Source organism: Cyprinodon tularosa, unplaced genomic scaffold, assembly GCF_016077235.1.
Source record: "Cyprinodon tularosa strain WSP-4 unplaced genomic scaffold, ASM1607723v1 ctg31, whole genome shotgun sequence".
NCBI classification, from domain to species: domain Eukaryota; kingdom Metazoa; phylum Chordata; class Actinopteri; order Cyprinodontiformes; family Cyprinodontidae; genus Cyprinodon; species Cyprinodon tularosa.
This window is the reverse complement of record NW_024039019.1, coordinates 1-18,585: the sequence shown is the minus strand read 5'-3', so window position 1 is coordinate 18,585 and position 18,585 is coordinate 1. Positions and strand designations below refer to the sequence as shown.

Genomic DNA, 18,585 nt, shown 5'->3' with positions numbered 1-18,585 from the left:
ATACCTCAATTTTACCAAGTGAGGCACAGCGCTATATGTTATATAAAAGCCAATCCAAGGCATTGATGTTTGTATCCCTGGTTAAGCCGTTACCATCTTCTGCTCCAGGAATTGAAAATTGTTTGCACTGCTACATCCACCTTTACAGGACCAACAATCAGAAGCCGCCATACTAATGGATAAACCTCCAGTGAGTCCCTACTGAACTTTACATCACAACCTCATCCTTTCCCTGATTGTTTAAAGTCATACATACAGAGAGAAGTTCATATAATTCTGCTACTATGAAATTTAACTGTGCTTTATTCAGTCTCTCTGTGTGTCCCCTACACATATCATTGCGCTGCTTCCCTCTGATCGCCAAAATTCACATGATTTGTTTAGCTTAAAATGCATCCTTCGCATTTCTGACAGCTTAGTTGATTCTGAATGTGTCTTCACTCAGGGATAACATTGAAATCTGTCATGATTGTATGGAGTTTTTTTGAGGACCCAAATGCAGAGATCAGGAGGCAGAGATGAGTTTTGCTTATTTACTAAAGAATCGCACAGGCAACTGAAGCAAAGTCCAAAAACACTAAATACTGAAAACCAAAAAATCCAGTAAACATCAGGGAAAACACACATGGGAACCAAAGAGATGAAGACGCAACAAATCAACAAGAAACAAGCAATGAGGAACTGCAGAGGTACTGTATATATGGGGAACAGAAAAAAGGATGGGCTACTAAGCTAATACAGAGCAGGTGTGAATAGAACTAACTAGAAGGGAAAGGAAACAAGCACAAGGGGGCAACAGAGAGTAACTTAAGAAGGCAACACTGCTAAAAAAAAATACAAAAATACATATATACAAAATATATGCTGTATATAATATAAAAAAAAAAAATAGACCTAAACAACACTCCCCACATTAGCATTTAATGTGAATTAAGACTCCTTGAAATGCATCTGACAAATGTGTCCTTATAAAAAGATGGGTTCTGAGTATTGATTGAGGCGCAGCATTTCCCATCATTTACTGTGCTGATTGGTCAATCTTGGGCTGCCAGGGATGGCAAAAGGTGTGCATAAAATCTAAAATATTATTCTGTGACCCAAAACACATTTTATAATGTTTTAGGAAAAATGCAGCTTTATTAATCTTAATCTCTTCAGCTTTTTGGAAAGCTCATACAAGGAGCAGCAGACAGGACTAAGATCAGAAGAGACGAGTTTTCAAAGAAGTGGAGGGAAGGTCAGCCTTGATGATTCTCATTGCAGATCTAATTGTTTCATCACAGCCCTGGTTGAAGTGTGGTCCTGAACTGTCTGTAATTTCTGCTAACCTGTTTGCACGGTCAGCTAACAGCAGGGGGGCCTGTGATGTAGGCTAAAATCTTCAAACCCATGCACTCACTGATCCGGCTGTTTTGCAGAATCATCCCCAAACTTATACTGTTTCCCCAACATATGGCTTTCTGCAGATGGACAGAATATCAGTAAACCCTGGAGAAGACTAATGGAAACTAAAAACTCAGATAGAAACCCAAATTATCAGAATTTTTAACTCCCTTATACAGACCAAACCTATCATATATGAAACAAAAGTATTTTTCTTTAAGGGTAAATTTTATCCATTTAACTTATGACTTATAAAATAATAACACCAAAACAAGCTGAAACTAGACATTTTCTTTATGATTTGTGGAGGCTGTATTATTTTTTACATGGGTTTGACTGATTATCAGTCCTTTTCTTTGTCGACTATGACAAAAAGTACAGTATAAATCTAAATTTGCAACATAGCAATAAAAGAGGGAGGGGCAGAAATGTCTTACTCTATTCTGCATAAAGAGAAAATCTCTAGTTTCTCCACCTCTTACTATCACACTACATATAAAGTATTTATCTCATAGTAATGCAATGACAGGATTTTAAACTGGACTAAATTGAGACCTTGGTGTCATGAACTGAGGACAGATGGACCCAGTGTTCAAGGAGAGACAGTCAGTAGGAAAGTTCAAAAGGGTTTATTAAATTAACAAAAACTAAAGTGGAGCTGTGGCTCGCGGACACTGCAGGATGGGGGGCGGGGCACCGCCCAATCTCAGACACTCTGCAGGAGAAACACAGGTAAGTGACCACGATCTTCTGACAGAAGATGTTTATCTTAGTTGGCCACTTACCTGGTTTAACAGTCCAGTCCTAGAATGTCCCCAAGTGCTGCAGTCCCAGAGGTCATGCTGGAAGCCGATCCTGGTCAGGGATCCAGAACAGACAGGGACAGGATCCAGATCAGGCAGGAACAGAACAAGTGGAAGGATCCAGACTTCCAGGCATCCACAGGCTCCCAGGAGGGTTCAGAGTCTAACTGGGACCAGAAGCATGACCAGGTGGTCACGCACAGGAGCAGACAGGATCAGGTGCAGATGAGCAGGCTCAGTGGAAGAGGGTAGCCGAGACAGGACGTGGAACCAGAACTTGATGCAGGACTTTAAACTGGTCTCCTCCCTGGAGCCAGGCTTACTGGATAAAAGCTGAACCTCTCCACATATTGAGCCAAAAACCCAGAGGACTCCGCAGGGGAGGAACAGTGGACGATCAGGAGACGAGACAAACACTAAAACCTAGTGATGGGCTATCTGAAGCCAGGCTTCGAGGCTTGTACCGAGTAATAAGGGGGCGTGTCAATGAAGCCCCGCTTCGAGGCCTGTGTTGTCTTGTTGAAAACCACGTGACTGGCAACAAACGAGGCCTCGCATTGCATTGGTCACGTGACTGCTTCATTTTGCGTGTCGGTTTTCAAAATAAAAGCGCGATGAATCCTGTTGCTTTGTGGGTTGTAGTAGGTGGTTTGGTCTCAGCAGAACAGTTTTCATCAGCAGTGGTTGTAATGGAGCCGTCAAAAAAGAGAAAAACCTCTCATATGTGGGAGTATTATGAGATGACAGATCACAATCACAACCTGAAACAGTGAAAAAAGTCATATTCCTAAATAAAAACAATTAAACCTAAAATCCAGAAATTTCTATATTTTCTTTTGTTTAATCAGGAGATGCATCAGAATCACACATCAAAACCAGACTAAAAGCCATTAGAAGAGGCAAACTCTATGTGTAACTTGATATTAAGAATCAGAACTAGAACTCCTAGGAAGAGATGATTTTAAACAAATTCTGTCTTTAAGGAAGCAAGTTTCAAGCTCAAAGTACACAGAGTCTGCAGCAACAGTCACTCAGTTCTCAATACATTAAAGTAACACATATCTTCATTGTCTAATAAGTCCATGTCATAAAAGAAAACCTAACACCACCACTGATGGTCAAGGATTAGATTGGCTACAAATCATTTTAATCATTAAAACATGACAATTGAATAGGATTCTCCTCTTACTAAACATGAGTTTGATGAAAACTTTGTGACAATATTGCATTTCCTAATATTTGGAAGTATGATCCAACTGAGTAACAAGGCTGTTACAGTTTCACCAGCAGATGTCACTAGTGAGTGATGAATGAAGCATCGAGTAATGAACTTTTTTCAACACTTTGCGTTGGAAAGCTTCATTGCTTCATGAGGCTTCACTTGCCCATCACTACTAAAACCCTCTTTCCACTGGCAGCTAGGATCCAGGACATGAACCAAATAAAAACTGAACAGAAAGACTGACAGAAAGACAAGCAATGATCTGGCACTGAATGCTCAGGCTGAACTGAATATAAACCAGAGGAAACAGGTGAGAGGAATAAATTATAATTGAGGCAGGGAGGGAAAAACGACAGGTGAAAGGAATGACTAATTAAGGAGGAGCAAACAGGCCAGATCATGACACTTGGTATACATTGATACCAGCTAGTGCTAAATAAAGTGAAAACCTGACTTTAATAACTTTTGTGCTTCCATAGTTGTAACAGTTCATTGTTTATTGAGTAGAAATAGTCAATAGTACTGAGAGTACTGAGTACATCACTGACACGAGACCCACTTTGAAGTTTGAGTTCAGTGTTAGTAGCTGGAAAGACTTTGAATTAAACCTTTTTTTTATAACAGTGCAAGTTTTTTTTTTTATCAGCATGAAACACTGGATGACAATATTTCATTTTCAACACAGCCAGAGCCATTTCCCTCTGGAGATAACTGTGACAGTTGGAGATTATTTGACTTTTCACTCACCATTAGTATTTTTCCTCCTTTTCTCTTCATGTAAGAAATTTGAAGTCTGTAATATGTGCATTTGACCAGAAGTTAACTTCACTGCGGGTGACAAGAGTCCATTTTGAAGGAGGAGGAGGACGGAACACACACATGAAACAAACATGAATGATGCTCCAGCTGCACCAGCACCTACCTCACGGATGGAGTCACTTTCTGGAATGGTTGCCATATTCCTCATGAGCAGAAGAATGTAGAAGCTTGACATACATTTGATGCTGACCTGTAGGCATTTACATTGATTTGTTTAGATTATTTTTGCATCTTTGCTCGCTCCATGTTTGCACGAGCAAAGTGCCACACAGGAACTCTGATGCAGATGTTCAGGAGGTGTGTGTTTTTGCCCCAAGGCAAGGCAGACTGCTCAGGGTAGATAAAAGTGAGCATGCACTCCTGCTGAGGCAGGCTTTATCTGCACACTCTCCTGTTGTGTGAGTTAGTCGTACCCAGGGTGATATTAATACTAGGCTAATGAGCCCCTTCCTGTAAGAATCCGGAAACAATTGGGCAGGGCAGAGCGTGCATGCTGATTCAGTCCCCCCCAGCCCCCCCCCCCCTCGCCTTGTGCCACAAGTCCCCTACGGCTTCTCGGGAATGCACAAACAAAAAAAGTCGGGCGCAGCTCCGATCACATTAATCATGGCCTGCGGGGAGCACCGACACTCGCTGGGGGCCAACAACAATGAAAGAATTGCATGAGAGGAAGATGTAAGAGGAGAAAATGAGCTGGCAGACAGAACCACGCTACTGTTATTGTGTTTTTCCTCGATTGACAATTGAGGATTGTTGATGGAGCGGTCAGAGGTGTTGGTTGTTATTTAAAACTTTCTACAGCAGAGCTTGGCAGTGTACTTGGACAAGAAGTAATTTTGGGTTGGGTATTTACACATTTCAATACCTGATATAAAAATAAGTAACACGTTATTCATATAAGTGTGTTTGTTGCTAGTTTGAACAGGTGAATATATTGATGGAGTGGAATGATTATTTCTGACCTCAAACTAAAGCCGAGCTTACACTGTACGATATTTTTGCCCTTCTTGGGCCGATTTTCCAGCCGTGAGAGAATTTTTCGATCGGGCCGACTTTCAGCCTAAACGTACGTCGTGTTGAGTACAGGGGGTACGATCTACACGACGTACGATCTACATGATGTATTCTGAGAAAAATGTGCCATATTTATAATATTGGAGTTTTCAAGTGGTCATGCTTTGCCTTTAGGTATCATTTTACATTCTTTTAACCATTTTCCTAAGCTATATTCCCTCACAAGCTCCCCCATCAATCATGTCTGTTTCTCACGTCAAACTGAGTGACGGATGCTCTCTCAGCTGCACATTAAAGCCATCACTGCTACTTCTGGTTCGTTTTCTTCTTTGGACAGATGAGCAGTGGTGCAGATGTGTTTTTGTTTGGGACATAAACACTTTGAATCAATAAGGAAACAAGCTGTTGTATTTTGCTCCACAATCACCAAGCTCTGTAAATGCAGAAATTGAGCTGCTGCACATGCTTCAGTATAGTGATTTCAGTTTTAATTTAAAACTAAAGCAGATTTATTGTGATTATTAAGTGTTGTACAGAACAGCCTCTCCAGCAGGAACAGAGATAATTGTGTTTAGGTTGAAGGGTTACGTTTTGAGTGAGTTTTGGGACCAAATTAAAAGCAGTAACCATCTGAACCATCCCAATGGATACACAGAGTCACTGGAGATGATGCCTCAACCTAGAAACACAATGAAAAACCAGGACCTTTTCAGCAACACATCCATAATATGACCAAAAGTCTGTATGCGCTTGCATCGACCCCACATGCTTACCGGTACTTTAAGGTTCAGTGAGAAGACAGAATGAACTCAGAACTATTTAAAAGTATGACGCATATTAAGAGGCTTCTGTTTACCAGCACATGATGATGTCCCATTCTTCATATCACGGCTTTAACACAAGTCAAATTTTTGCAAAAACGTAATACTATTTAATTTACTAATAGGAGTGTAGTACTGTATCAAGAGGTGGGATTATTTGAAAAGTAGCCAATCACAGGAGGTTTACTTTCTCAGGTTGGTTTCAGCCTCAAAGTGAACAAAAGTTGACATGATTACAGAGAAAATGGTCATGAATGTAATATGATGTAATTTCTTTTTTCCTTTTCTGAGTTACCTCAGTGGCTATGGAGAGCTGTTTCATTCAAAATTAATTAAATAAAAAAATATATGCTAAGAAGAAAAATGCTGCTATCATCCAACCATCCATCCACTTTCCGTCACGCTTATCCCAAGCGGGGTCGCGAGGGGTGCTGGTGCCTATCTCCAGCTGTCTATGGGCGAGAGGCGGGGTACACCCTGGACAGGTCGCCAGTCCATCGCAGGGCAACACAGAGACAACAACCATTCATGCACACACTCACACCTAAGGAGAATTTAGACAAGCCAGTTAGCCTAACCGTCATGTTTTTGGACTGTGGGTGGAAGCCGGAGTACCTGGAGAGAACCCACGCATGCTCAGGGCGAACATGCAAACTCCATGCAGAAAGACCCTGGGCCACGAATCAAAATTGGAATATGAAATAAATAAATGTCGCCATGAAGTACAACTAAAGGAACATTTAAGACCATTTATTTCATGATTTATTATTTTACTTCCAGATTTATTATTTCATTTTGTATGTAACGGCTCTCCATAAACGGCAGCTGCTTTCGGCCTTTGGCTTAGCAGAGGCGGAAAAGGGCGCAGAGCAATCCAGTGTGGAGACCTTGAAATTTGTTCATACCACTAATCTGGAATATGGAGGAAATTGAAATTGCTTATGTTAGTTTTAGTTTGTTTGACCTCTCTCTGTGTGTCATTATAGGCTGATCAGCTTTTCTTTCAGTTTCCCCTTTTGTCTCATTAAATTTGTCCATTTCTTACAATTTATCTGAGTTGAATTCTGTTATGTTAACCTCTTTCATGGACTCAAAAACTTGATTTCAAATAATATAGTCACCTTTCTTTGTTGGCTACATAAAAACAATTTTCAAACTCCTGTGGCTTTTAATCCTTCATGTTGCATCACAATTTATATAAAAAAATAATAACTCGGATGAGAGCATTTCTGGCTTTTCTAAAAAGAGGAGCCGTGCAGAAGGCTGGAAACCCTCTGCTCTGGAGCTGCATACCTCCACCTTCTCAGAGTCCAACAACTGTCACTCCTCAAATTAGCAATCAGAGCTGAATTTTAAACAGCTGTGACTGGAGAATAGATTTTAGCAACCAGATTTACTCATTTGGAGGTTATATGCTTGGCAGGATTCAGAACGTAGACAGAGAGAACTGACACAATATGGAAAGGTCAGGGTTGTTTGCGCTGATTTTAAACCCTCTCAGTTTAAACCCAGATGTTGTCGAAAAAAGTCAGCCTCCCAGACACCAAAGAACAACGCTAATAGGGCTTAGAGGAGCTGTAGGGAAGTTGAGGACAGGATTTGGGACGACTCTAAAAAGATTAACGCTGATAAATCTGTTTTCAAGCCAATGAGCGTTTTAGTGAGTCAGCATGTTTCTTGTCCTTTAAGTTGCGTGTGTGCTTGCAGCGTGCACATAATGTAGCGCTGTGTCATGTCAATAGGCTTAGCTGCATTACTCAAGTGAATAATAGATGCAATAATTTTTGTTTAAGCTGTAAAACATGCATCGCTCTGTGCGTGTGTGTGTGTGTGTGTACAGCCCCCTGCTCCAACCTGATGAAGACGTACAGCGTTGCTCCATCCGGCCGCATTGGTATTCCGTAGCAGTCTTCCCGGGAATCTTGCTTTAAAAGGAGCTGGGCACAATTATCTGTTAACATTACATGGCAGAATTAAGCCTGGGCCGGTATCCCCAGGGGAAATTAAGGATCCGCCAAATCATTAAATCACAAGCTAAACATTAACCGCCATTTGCATTTTTATTGCACCTGAAAAGAATGTGCCAGCTCCATTATCTGTGAGAGACAGAGAGGGACTCTTTATTTGTTATTGTAATGTCGTCCCATGTGGAGAGACAATGGTAGTTGAATACGGACAGGCACGGCCAACCAGGGACCTCAGTTTTGTGCTCTTGTGTTTTTTGGACAGTTATGATTAGAAATTTGAACACGGCTGGCAAAGGATCCTCTGACTTGTTTGTTATGCAAATCCTCCCCGGCTTTCATCTTTTCCCAAAAATAAATGCACTAAAAACAAATGACAATTTGCAGAGGAGGGCTCAGCAGAAAAAAAAGAAGTGTTGTCGGTTTGGCTGCTGACAGGTCCTTGTTTTCTGGAGCATCACTCCTGATAGGAGTTGTAAATAAAGAGGTTGGGGTGAAAACACAGCACAGAGTGGATGGTTTAAGTCATTCACTCAGTGCCAGTTCTCCTCTTCTCTGCTCTGCAGGTCAGCGGTATGTGTGGACATGCTACCAAGCGAGCCTCTCGCTCCGTAGAGACCCCTCCTCTCCATCAGCCTCCTGCTGCATCTGCTCCTGATGTTCAGCCCTCAGATTCTGATGAGACTCTGGCTGGCCTCCGCAGGTAAGGAAATCAGTCAGTTTCCCTTCCCATAGTATAATGCTGCCACTACCGTGGCCCACTCCATGCTCATCAGTGACATGTGGTGCTGGACTTACAAAACACCATTAAAAAAAAAGCACCTAACTAGAAAATCCATGTTTGCTGTGTCTACTAAGCAGCTTTTTGCAAACCTTAAAGGTGCATATCACTTGATATGCCTTGATATGCAATAACTAATAAACTGCCCTGATTTTGGACTACTACATTATGTTGGATAACATCAGTGTAAAGGCTAAAGGAATGAATATACCCTAAACCTAAAGAGTGAATGCCACACTTTTCAGATTTGAAATATTTTATGAATCCTTTAAACAGTAGCTACGTTTACATGCGCAAAATTTCCCCGATCCGATCCAAACCTTGGTTGATCGGAAATTCAAAATCTCCGTTTACATGGACACTAAATGAAATGATCCGATCATGACGTGTGTATACATCTACCAAGCGTTGGATCAGATTAAATCTTTTAAGCATGCGCAGAACTTCCTGCCAAACTTGGCAGTTCTGTCTGCGTCTGGTTTTTGGGAGGCCTGACAAACGATGCGCTCGGAGCGAGCGGAAAGAAAAAAGGAGAGAGGAGGAAAAAAGCGCTTGGCAGCGAAATGTCCGAGAGAAAATGTAGAGAATGAGCGATTGAACCGGCGTGGGAGAGCGAGTGGGCTGTGGAGAGAGAAAAGAGGAAGAGGAGGAGGATAAATTCCTGCTTCCTGCAGCTTTAAATTAACTTATAAGTCGGCGTTCCTAGACTCCCCCCGCCATGTTGTTCACAGCGAGAGCGACCGGTGGTTTCCTGTTGTTGACAAGGCGGAAAACGTCACGCTGACGTCGCACACATGCGCAGTGAAGATTATTTTACTCTTTAGATCCGAATGGGTGTTTACATAGACGCCAATCGGAATGGCGATCAGCAAAAACCACCTCTCTCATTCGGAATTAAATTTAGATCCGATCGGACCGAATCGGAAACATTTTTGATCTGATCAGGCCTTCAATCCGATTAGTTGTGTCCATGTAAACGTAGCTAATGTTTTATTTAGATGCACCAGTTGTGTTCAATCATTAAAACCTGTAATTGGAAATGAATTAAGTGAGTTAACTATTGAAGGTTTTACAGTCTCTCCCAAAAAAAAAACAACTAAAATATTGTACCTGACTCTCTGATCACCATCCTTTCTCTATCCACTTCAGACCTTAACTGAGTTGTGCAATAATTACCCAGCAGGGCTGCAGGCTTCAGAAAATAGGTAGATTAATGTCAATTAGGAACAGACACCCATTCTGGCCTCTTTTAGTTTCTCTTTCTGATGGGAGAGGATATTTTGCTTTCAGGCTTATTAAGCTGAAATTTCTATCTTTATCTCTGTTTTATTCTCTCCATTTCACCTCAGGGAGTTCATTACCAGCTTGAGAGGCTTCAGCTCCTTCTACAGTGGTCTCGGTGAGGCGTTGTGCAGCCGTGAGCCAGCTCCAGCGAACAACTCCCTCTGCTGGAACGGGCAGGAGATGACAGACAGGTAAAGAGGGGGTTTCGTTTTCTTGGATTAAGGCCATAAATTTCCATTTCTGCAGGAAAATTCATTTTGAAACGTATCAGTGCATTTTGATTTCACTCCTGCTGAAAGCCTGAATTACCCCCACCCCCACCACCACTCCTACAGCTGAGTGTAAATCTTGACTTTGGCTCTATGGGATGTTATAAACATCAGGCACACTGTCCCGCTCCTCTGCCGTAGTTAACTGCTGTGTCTGTTGTTCTCTCTCCTTCCTCCAGCATTCCTCCTGCAGAACCATGATTGCTTTCATCTGTTTCTCACTTGCTCCCTGTAGTTTAGCTCCACTTGCCCACTTTTTTCCATTAAGCTCGGGTGGTTACACATGACAGAAATGTGATTCCTCTCCAGTTGTTCTTTTAATTATTATTGTAACACATTTTTATAAAAGAGGCCCTGTGGGTTCTTATTTCTTCTCACCTTCTAAAGATGGATGGAGATTACACTCTGATTTGGGCTCAAACTGCTAAAGATTATTTTTTCTTTTTCATAAAGCTTGCATCAATCTGTGAAGGAGACATCGGTTTGGTAAGAGGGCAAAGCTCTCCTGAGGGAATGATTACAAGCTGGACCCAACAGTGCGATAGCGCGGTGCAGGGAGGCAGGAAAGGAGACAAAACGATGGAGAGATTACGATGTCCCCGCAGCAAGCAATTCTCCGTGTCACCTGTGAGGTTATCCGCCTTTAAAAATATGGCCAGGATACGTTTTCACTCTGGGAATCTATTGCAGGTCGTTGTTCATTATCTCCCTCTTTCTCTTAGGACCTTCTCTAAACGTTCACTGGGTGCATTTTCTCACGCTGATAAATTTAGATGAAGTGGGTGGGGAGGATAAGCTCCAGAGAGGTCGGCTGCTGAATGCCTCCGACATGCGAGGAGCGCCGTTTGGAGCTAAATGAGGCACTTTTTATCGGGCGTGTTTACCACCCCACCTGCAACTGAGATCAGAGGAACAGCACTTCGCACCACATCAAAGAGCATTACTCTGATAAGTGCGAGAGAGATTTTGATGCAGAATCAAGACAGAACGCTCCCTTCTAGAAAATCACAAGCTGGTGATAAAGTGATAAGAAACTCAGCCTCAGCATTGAACTCCTAATTATTGATGCTTGAGCATCCATGGAACAAGAACATTAAAACCTCATATTTCATTTAATCACTACAAAGAATCACTACAAAGAACAAAAAGGAAGTTAAAGGGACTCAAAACGGAAGGTTGTTACAGGGACTTTATTAGTTTTGGGGAAAAGAAGATCAACAGTTTTTTTTATGTTTCTTAAGTCAAATATTTTGTTTTATTTTATGAATCATGAAATAATGCATGAATTAAGATTTTAAAATTCTTGCTAATGCTACATAAAAAATATGATTTTCTCAAGCATTTTAAAATAGAATTCATTGTGAAGTACAAAGCAACGAAATTTACTCTCTGCATTTAACCCATCCCCTTGGGGAGCAGAGGGCTGCCATTGAGCGGCACCCGAGGAGCATTGTAGGGGTTAAGGGTCTTGCTCAGGGACCCAGGGTGGAGGCTATGGGGATTGAACCAGGTTCTTGCAACCTTCTCAGAGCACAAGCCCACTGCTCTAACCACTAGGCCAACACTCCCCTAACAAAAAAATATATAAAATATAAAATAGAATATTTGATTGTTTCTAATTTCTACCAATACATCCTATATAAAATGGCTGAATTACAATTTGGTATTTAAGATTTTGATCCTTTAACTTCTTGGAGTCTGAACTATTATGAAATTTTAACGCCTTTTATATCAACAATTATTATGACAAATCTAGAACTGTTTGTCTTTTCAGTGCTAGTTTTTGTGTATAGTAGAGAGCAAAGTTATCTGTATCAGCACCCATCTGTAATGTAATAAAAGATAAAAAAAAACAATAACTTATACGGTAGGTATAGAGGGCGATGTTTTATTTCTGGGTGGATCATCGCATTAAATGGTCCTCCTAGTTGTCAATCATTCTGGTGATATGTTGTAATGGGCTGTGTATCTGTTGCGAGCTATGGTTTCAGACAGTCATTAAAGCTCACCTTTCTCACCACGTTTCTTTGAAAATGGCCGATGGTCGTAAAATAAAAAGTGTCTAGGAAGTGTATGACACAGTACGCTTGTATGAGCTATGAGAACAGCAACTTTTAAACCGCGTGCATGAATGGGCTAATGCATGCAGGTACAGGGTTGTGCATGTGCATTTTGTGGAGAGGAAGGGTCTTTTTAAAAAAAATAGCAAAGTCCTCCATAATACTTTTAAAGGGAGGGTGTGCAAGATTTACCCCTCATCTAGTAAATTAATTGCAAATAACAGACAGGTGCCTCCTAGTCAAGGGTTTGAGGCCCACAAAGGAAGCCCTGGAGGGACATTCTGCTGTTTCTGAATGGGGGCATATCGCCCTCCTACTAAATTTACTAACGCATGCAAATTTCTCTAAAAACAGGCTAGTTTCATTGCTGGTATGAGTTTTGTCTCTGGAATACCTGAATGCTTCTTTTAGTATATTTATGTCTGATTTGATAGGAATTAATTTCTGGTATTACAGAACTGATGTTTTCAAAAATGTGCAAAAATCCCCCAAACTTAAAACTAGGAATACATTTGCAGCAAATAAAATATTCATGGTTTCATTTGAAAATAAAACATAAGAAAAGTATTATTAATGCATGACTAGTTTGATTTTGTACTAAGTAACTTTCAACTTCAGAGTTACAGTGAATCTGAAATCTGGTTTGTATTGAAGATAAATTGACTTAAGCAGCTGTTTTTTGGTAACATTGAATTTTCACATGCAGCTCTGCTGATAAATTATTTCATTTTGTATCTGGTTCAGCTGTTTGTTGGTAATCTGGTTTTATTTTGGTGCACTAATTTCTGGTCTTGTTTCTACTTCCTAGGATTCTCCTTTAATCAGCCTCTCCACTCCCTAACCTCCTTTGCTTCATACACTCAACACAACACTTTTGGTTTCATTCCCATTTTTTATTAGATCAAATCAAAGATTTAAAACTTCTTCCACATACACAATATAATCGTTTCCCTTAAATGTTGTTCACAAATTAGTCTAAATCTGTGATAGTGAACCCCTCTCCTTAGCTGAGATAATCCATCCCACTTCACAGGTGTGCCATATCAAGATGTTGATTAGACACCATGATTAGTGCATAGGTGTGAACACAATAAAAGGCCACTCTGAGAGGTACAGTTTTATCACACAGGTGGCATGCTGACAGCAGGAACGTCAACCAGAGCTGTTGCACATGTATTGAATGTTCATTTCTCTACCATTAGCCGTCCCCAAAGGAATTTCAGAGAATTTAACAGTACATCCAAGCAGCTGCTGAAACAGTCGCTTTACATGACCAAAGAATTTCTGCAGAAACTGTCAGAAATGTCTCAGGGAAGCTCATCTGCATGCTTTTCGCCCTTATCAGGGTCTCCACCTGACCCCAGTTCGTAGTAACCGATTTGAGTGAGCAAAAGCTCACATTAGCTGGCGTCTGGCACATTGGAGAGGTGTTCTCTTCATGGATGAATCCCGGTTTACACATTTCATGGCAGATGGCAGACTGTGTGTGTGGCCTTGTGTGGGCGAGCGGTTTTCTGATGTCAATCTTGTGGATGGAGTGGCCAATGTTGGCGGTGGGGTTATGGTACGAGCAGACGTCTGTTATGGATGCATTTTATTGATGGAATTTTTAATGCAGAGATACTGTGACGAGATCCTGAGGCCTATTGTTGTGCCATACATCCAAGAACATCACCTCATGTTGCAGTAGGATAATGCACGACCCCGTGTTGCAAGGATCTGTAAACAATTCTTGGTAGCTGAAAACGTCCCATTTCTTTAGGTTATTCGGTTTAATGAATATTGAGTATTAAAAGACAATATAAAGACAATTAAATAGACATATGCAGCCTGTGAAGCTGCATTTCACAGACTTCTGCACGGGTCTGATTTTTCAGAACTGTATCGCCCACACCTGTAGAGTTGAGAACCGAGACCCGACCCGTTACCCGCAATTATCCCCATTTAAAAGCCTCGTGGGACAGCATGGACCTGTAGATAATAACGTTTATAATAACAGAGACAGTAAAGAACAGTGCGTCACGCTCACATCCAGTGCGTGTGGCTTAAAAGCTGCAAAAGGCTGAAGTAAGAAGGTTTGCCTCGTTGCTTAAAGGAATACTGTTATGTGGATATTCTTGAATCAATTTATTTTTTAAGATGTAGAGTTGATAAATAAGAAAATATAAATAAGTTTCATCCATGCTGTAACTCCATGATACCTGCTTTTTGATTGGATACCTGTGGGTACCATTTGTACCATTTGTCTGTCATGCAACTCTGTTGTGTGCGTAGAGTTGAATGTGCGGTTAATTTGCTGCCATGCTTAGGGGGAGTTGTGGCTTAGTGGTTAGGGCATTCTGCTTGGATCCCAGAGGTTCTGAGTGCCATAGACTGCCACTCTGGGTCCCTGAGCAAGACCCTTAACCCCACACTGCTCCCCGGGCGCCGTACAATGGCAGCCCACTTCTCCCCAAAGAGATGGGCTAAATGCAGAGTTTAATTTCTCCAGGGTGAGATCAATAAAGTCCAATTATTATTATTATTACAATCCTGTTCAGATGTTTTTTGTTTGTTTTTTTGTAAGGGAGAGCTGCCTTTTTGTTTACCCCAGTTTTCTCCTGTTTATGTGTTTGTTAGGTAGCTTACTTTGTAGGCTTGTATATTTTGGTTTTACTTTAAGTTAGGTAAGTCCACTTTTCTTTTTCTTTTAGGTTTTTTTTGTTTATTTTGGCCTGAGCTCTTCCTCCAGCTTTTACCAAAAAGATGGCAGAATAAATCTCTTTAAATACCATTTGGATTCACTGTCTAAATTTATATTGGTCCCTTTTATTTCCTAGATCCAGCCAAGGGATGTAACACTTGTCTTTAATTTCGATTCAATACTAAATTAGTTTTGTATCTGTATCTGTTTAAGTATCAACACTTTTCAAAGTATCGATATTTTTGAAATCTCTATTTGTATGTAGTGCAGCACCTTGCATACAGTTTGCAATAATATAATTTACACAGATTGCTGTGTCGTTCTGTTTACATATATCTGATTCTAAAAGATTAAAACGGATGACTGGTAGTACTGACTCGTATGTAACTGTCATAAAAATACGAGCGAGCAGATTTTGTGTCCTTACTGAACCAGAACAGATAAACAGATAAACCTGGTTTCCTTTTTCATCAGCTGGGCGATCAACCACAGGAAGTGCATTAGCAGTAATATCCGCACAGTTGAACACAACACGCTGACCTCTGCCCCTCCTGGCACCATTGGTTCCGTTGGGGGGGGTGATCCATCAGGTGATACCAGAGCGTCAGACTCCTCACTCCATTACCTGGACTCCATTTCCTCCTCATCTGTTTATACTGGTGTGGGAGGCGGTGGTCTCTGTCAGACTGAGCCTAATTCAGAGGTAATTGGGGTCTGATTAGATTAGCTTATCAGAAAAGTTAACTCATCTGATCAGCTCAGCAGGCGTCAGCAGGGATTGGATAACAAACAGAGAGCTGACAATGGAGGCTATCTAAGGGGAGCGCAGCCATGCATGTTAAATGATACGGGGTAAAAATATCTGAGCAGCATTTATCAGATGAAACACTAACCTGCCGCGGCTCCTTATCCTTACTCGGTCTCCTTCCTCTAACCGTCCCTCCTCGACCCATATTTTCTCCTTCTCTGACTAATTGATCACACATCTCTCCATTATTAATGTGATAATTAGGCTCTGAGAGGGGATGAGATCATGGCTAATAAGGAGAATAAATAACTGGGGAAACATAATTTGAGTTTAATGAAAAGTCTGACTTCATGGAGAGGGAAAGGCTAATGAAGGCGGATGTCAGGGAGGCGTGTGTTCAAGTGTGAGGCCGAGCAGTGAGGTCAGTGTCACAGAGATGAGAGCAGAGAATGGCCTCATCTTCACACCTCTGCACACACACCTTGGTATATTTTTATCTCAAGGCTCAGATCTGAGTTTTATGATGATGAAAAAAGCTCAGTTTGTTGTTTTTTCCACTCATTTACTGCAGAGGATGATACTAATCCTGCAAAAAACACCTCCAGCCAGGGCTGGGCTTCGGTTGCGAACGACTGCATTTATATTTCACTTTAGATATGAGGTTCAACACATCAGGAAACAATGAAAACAACAATTATTGACACAAATATCATTCCAAACTCCTAAAGTAATGGTAATAAAAAAGAAAAAGAAAACATGAATTCATTATTGAGAAAGTAAAGCAAACTTAGCTTCACCCTCACTGCATTACCACAGGGAAACCATTATTGATGTTAATTAAAGGCGGCCCTGAGTTTAAGAGAAAATGCAGAAAATTCTTTTTATTTTCTTAAGGGTGTCAATCTACTGGTGTCTTCATTTTCTAAAATACTCATATGCAGTACTGAAATATTGTTAAATTTATTGTTTTGCGTATTTAAAAAAATGTATCTATTATTATAAATTTATTTATTTATTATTCTTTATTTTTCCATTTTTTTAAGGGTTGTCCCTCTTTTATTATCAAAAATATATTTTTTTGCTCAAAAGTGAATCTTAATTTTCTATTATCGAGAAAATAAAGTCAACCTGAGTTCATTCTCACTGTATTAATGCTGGAAAAAACATCACAGATGTTAAGGAATCTTGGCTTCCATACAGAGTTTATTAGAAAAGTACCAAATTTTTAAAAAAAAATTCCTTTTCCTGCTGCAGTTTCTTCTGTTAAGTTGTACGTCGTAGTAATTTTTAAAACTCCTCTGGTTAAAGGTACTCTTAAAGGTTGTTCCTCTTTTATTTGCTACTTTTTGAAAGATTGGACTTTTTCGTTATATAATCCATTTGTATTTTTGGTTATTTCATATCAATATCCAAGTATGAGAAAAGAAGTCTGCCATGAAACACTTCTTATAACAAAGGTACTTCTTCACTTCATAGGTGACTTTAGACTTTTATTGTCATTTTGTGCACACACAGTGTATATATAATGAAAGTTTGTTTAGTATAGCTTTTCCGACAGTAAATGAACAATTATACATGGAATTGATTCATTCGTGTGAAAACAATTTAACAGTTTTTTTTTTGTAAAAACCTGCGAGGTTTAGTAGAGTCAAGTGAGCCTAATGGGGATCAGAACCACAAGTAGCAGAAATCTGTTTCTTAAGAAAATGTATTAATTTAAATCACACATGAGAATCAAGCTATGTGTGTTTATTTAGATAAAATTCTCCAAAATGCCTTAAAATACTTACCTAAAACATGAATTAAAGTGACAAACAGCAATACTTCTAAAAAACTGATTTCTCATTTTTTAGTTGTTGTTTTTTTTACAATTATAACTGTTATTAGGGGGGCCACATGCCGAAGGCATGGCCCACCTACTACTATCTCACATATTTATTCCGCGTATTATTAGGGGGGCCACATGCCGAAGGCATGGCCCACCTACTACTATCTCACATATTTATTCCGCGTATTATTAGGGGGGCCACATGCCGAAGGCATGGCCCACCTATTACTATTGCACATATTTATTCCGCGTATTATTATTATAGCTTATAGTTCTCCTCGTCCCCTAAAAACTTCGGCGTGTAACTAGTCACGCACCATTCGTCGGATCGGGCCCAAAGTTGGCACACGCGTAGGGACCAATGGTGCGATGCGTGCTTGTATAAAACTTTCTCATTAGTCCGAAGGTTCGCGAATTATTAGCGAAAACGTCGCAAAAAAAATCCCATAGGAAATGAATGGGGAGAGGGAAAAAAAGCATAAAAAACAGCACCTCACTGTGTCGGCATACATTCATGTAGAAAAACAGTTTAAAGCTCAGTTTGTAGATAAATCCTTCGTCTATTTAAAACTGAAGACGGTATGTTGATAACTGCTACGGTTTTTTGGTCAGTTTGTAGGCTGAAACCTCTGGACTCACACAATGTCTTCAGAATTACGGTAGGATTAATACTTTTCCTTAAAAACGCTCCAGACCGACCTAAAGTCGATGAAAATCAGAGCCGTTTTTCATTGGTTTTGGAGCAGCAGTGGGGAGAAAAACGAATGACATTATATGTTTTCAACTCGTCATAAATATTTTTCTGAAAGACACACATACACCAAAGTTGGCATAGTTGGAGTCGAAGGATGGCTGACGCTCACGGTGAAAGAATTTTTTGAATAACTCATACGGTTTTTGCTCGCA

At 40.4% G+C, this 18,585-nt stretch overlaps 1 protein-coding gene across 1 annotated transcript in view; it reads left to right on the top strand.

Annotated features, from left to right (window-relative positions):
- The window catches only part of LOC119788066 (glypican-3-like), a 157,221-nt gene extending 146,935 nt beyond the window's left edge, over positions 1-10,286 (top strand). Inside the window, exons 4-5 of the mRNA XM_038292200.1 lie at positions 8,593-8,729; positions 10,157-10,286. Coding sequence (XP_038148128.1) covers positions 8,593-8,729; positions 10,157-10,286 — 267 coding nt within the window. The remainder of the gene's footprint in view (positions 1-8,592; positions 8,730-10,156) is intronic.
- Positions 10,287-18,585: the final 8,299 nt, after the last annotated feature.